Genomic DNA, 2,365 nt, shown 5'->3' on the forward strand with positions numbered 1-2,365 from the left:
ATATATATATATATATATATTAATTCCACATATTTTCTCCTTCATTATTAGTACTGATATATGTACTAGTTGGGAGACAGAGACACTTTTCATTCAAGATTTGACAATGCTTCATTGTGTTTTGCAGTTTTGTGAAATAGGGATACAAATATCCAAGTCATTCAATAAATCCTGCTCAAATCAGTCTCGTTTCCTCAGAGGAAAAACTTTTTATTTTATAGGCAGGTCTCTTTCCTGTACTACACATATTATGCAATTAGGGGCCATAAAAATGCTTTTCTGAAAAGAGAGTCATATATCATTATTTTCTTGTCACTAGGTTCTTTAGCATACCTGGAGAGTAGCTTTAACAGAGAAGTAGTAACAATCTATCCTCTTTTCATTATTATCATTATTTAAAATAGATTTTACTTTGGAATCTTCTATCAGATTAAATTCTCCTAAAGATTTAAGGCCCCATTCAAAGCCCAGAGAAATCAAGAAAAGACTCCTATTGTTCAAGTAGTTTGTATATGACACTATACATAGGGAATTACCTGTGCAAAGAATCAATCATCCTCTTTGAAGGCAGCCTCCATAATATCCGGGGCCAGGGGTCCCCAGAAGCACTGCAGTCGAGTTGTAGGGTGCTACCATATGTTATATCTGTTCTCTGGGGAGAACTCCCAGTGATCTTGGCGTTAGATGACTGCTTCTTTACATGGAGTTGTACTACTCTCCTGGCTGCACCCACCATGTTCGCTGCAATGCATTCATAGTTCCCACTGTCCTTCGGGGACAAATTGCGTATGTAAAGGGTTCCATTGGGGAAAACAAAGAAATTCCTATTAACAAACTGTGATGGTCGGATCTGCGTGCCATCAAGGAGCACCCAGCGAATGCTGGGGAGGGGTGCTGCTTTGGCACTGCAGTGAATGTTAATGCTGTGTCCCAGAGGCAAAGAAAAGTTTTCTTGTTTTTCCTGTTGGATTATAGGAGGTAAGGCTGCAATGTGAAGCCTCACTACTACACTGTCAGCTCCTGCTGCATTGCTAGCTATGCACTTGTACACTCCTCGGTCTGTAAAGGTAGCTTCTTTGATGGTCATAGTTCGATTTTCATGCAGCATTATCCTGCTTTCAGTAGTAGTCACTGTCTGTAATATCTTCCTATCAGGAAAAATCCATGAAATATGTGGGCTTGGGATCCCATTGGCCTGGCATTCCATGACCACTGTCTCTCCAAAATAAACTGTGATATCTCGGTAGCGGGAAACTAGTATTTTGGGCTGCTGGGCGATTACTGTCAACAAAACAATCATTTTATCGACACCATGCAGGTTCTGGGCAGTGCACAAATACTGTCCACGGTCCTGAAGCTGAACATTTCGGATAATGAATGTGCCATTTTTCAAGACTTCAAACCGTTGTATCCTTGTGTTGGCTGTCATCAGAGCTCCTGGGAAGAGGTGAAAGAAAGCTGAAGGGCTTGTTTTTAAGTCATATGTAATTACAGATAAAGGCACTTATGGATCTTTATAACTTTGTGTTTATTCAACAGCAAACGCTTATAAACGAAGCAGAATCTAAAAGTGGATATAGATAGAGAGAACAGACCCTCAGTTAGGAATGATCCATTTGAGCCAAATAATGCCTTTGACTCTAGTCCAGGGGTGGGCAATTATTTGAGCTGGAGGGCCACTTAACAAATTTTGTTGATCTGTTGAGGGCTTCATGCATGCAAACACATGCATTCACACATGCACAAACAAACACACACCAGCTCCTAGCAGCTCTCCCTGCACCCCTCTCCTGCCCCAAGTTCCCTAGCATGTAGCCAGGTCAGGCAGGAGCCACACCAGCTGCTCCACTGCACCTATGTGGCCTGAAGTGGCACACAGGAACACAGTGCAGCACCAGCTCAGCCACATACTGGAGACTCAGGGGAGGGGGTGCAAGAAGAAGGGGGTTGAGATCTGTGGGTTATCCAGGCCCAGCTGGGTCATCTCTCCACTTCTCCCTGCACCCTTTTCCCTGCCCTGTATCCCTGGCATGCAGCCAGGCCAGGCTGGTGTTCTGCTGTGTTCCTATGCACTGATTCAGGTCACATGGGCACAACTGGAGTGTCTGGCTCCTGCCTGAACTCAGGGTCAGGCAGAAGCCATGCCATGGTCAAAAAGGAGCCACACCATCCACTCCAGCTGCACCCATGTGGCATGGCCCAAAATCTTGTGTAGGAACAGTGCAGCACCATGTTAGTGGCACCCATGCCCCTACCAGGCCCTGGACCAGTCCAGCTGGGCCTGCATAATTCATAGCTCCTGGCCCTCTTCCCCCTGCACCTCCTCCTCTGCCAGTAGGGAGAACCAGACCTGAGGTTTGACTCT

General features: G+C 45.0%; 1 protein-coding gene across 1 annotated transcript in view; it reads right to left on the reverse strand.

Annotated features, from left to right (window-relative positions):
• The window catches only part of MXRA5 (matrix remodeling associated 5), a 65,706-nt gene that overhangs the window by 5,728 nt on the left and 57,613 nt on the right, over positions 1-2,365 (reverse strand). The window contains exon 6 of the mRNA XM_019525131.1: positions 537-1,437. Coding sequence (XP_019380676.1) covers positions 537-1,437 — 901 coding nt within the window. The remainder of the gene's footprint in view (positions 1-536; positions 1,438-2,365) is intronic.

Source organism: Gavialis gangeticus, unplaced genomic scaffold (assembly GCF_001723915.1).
Source record: "Gavialis gangeticus isolate Ggan-Ray unplaced genomic scaffold, GavGan_comp1, whole genome shotgun sequence".
In the NCBI taxonomy this organism is placed as follows: Eukaryota; Metazoa; Chordata; order Crocodylia; family Gavialidae; genus Gavialis; species Gavialis gangeticus.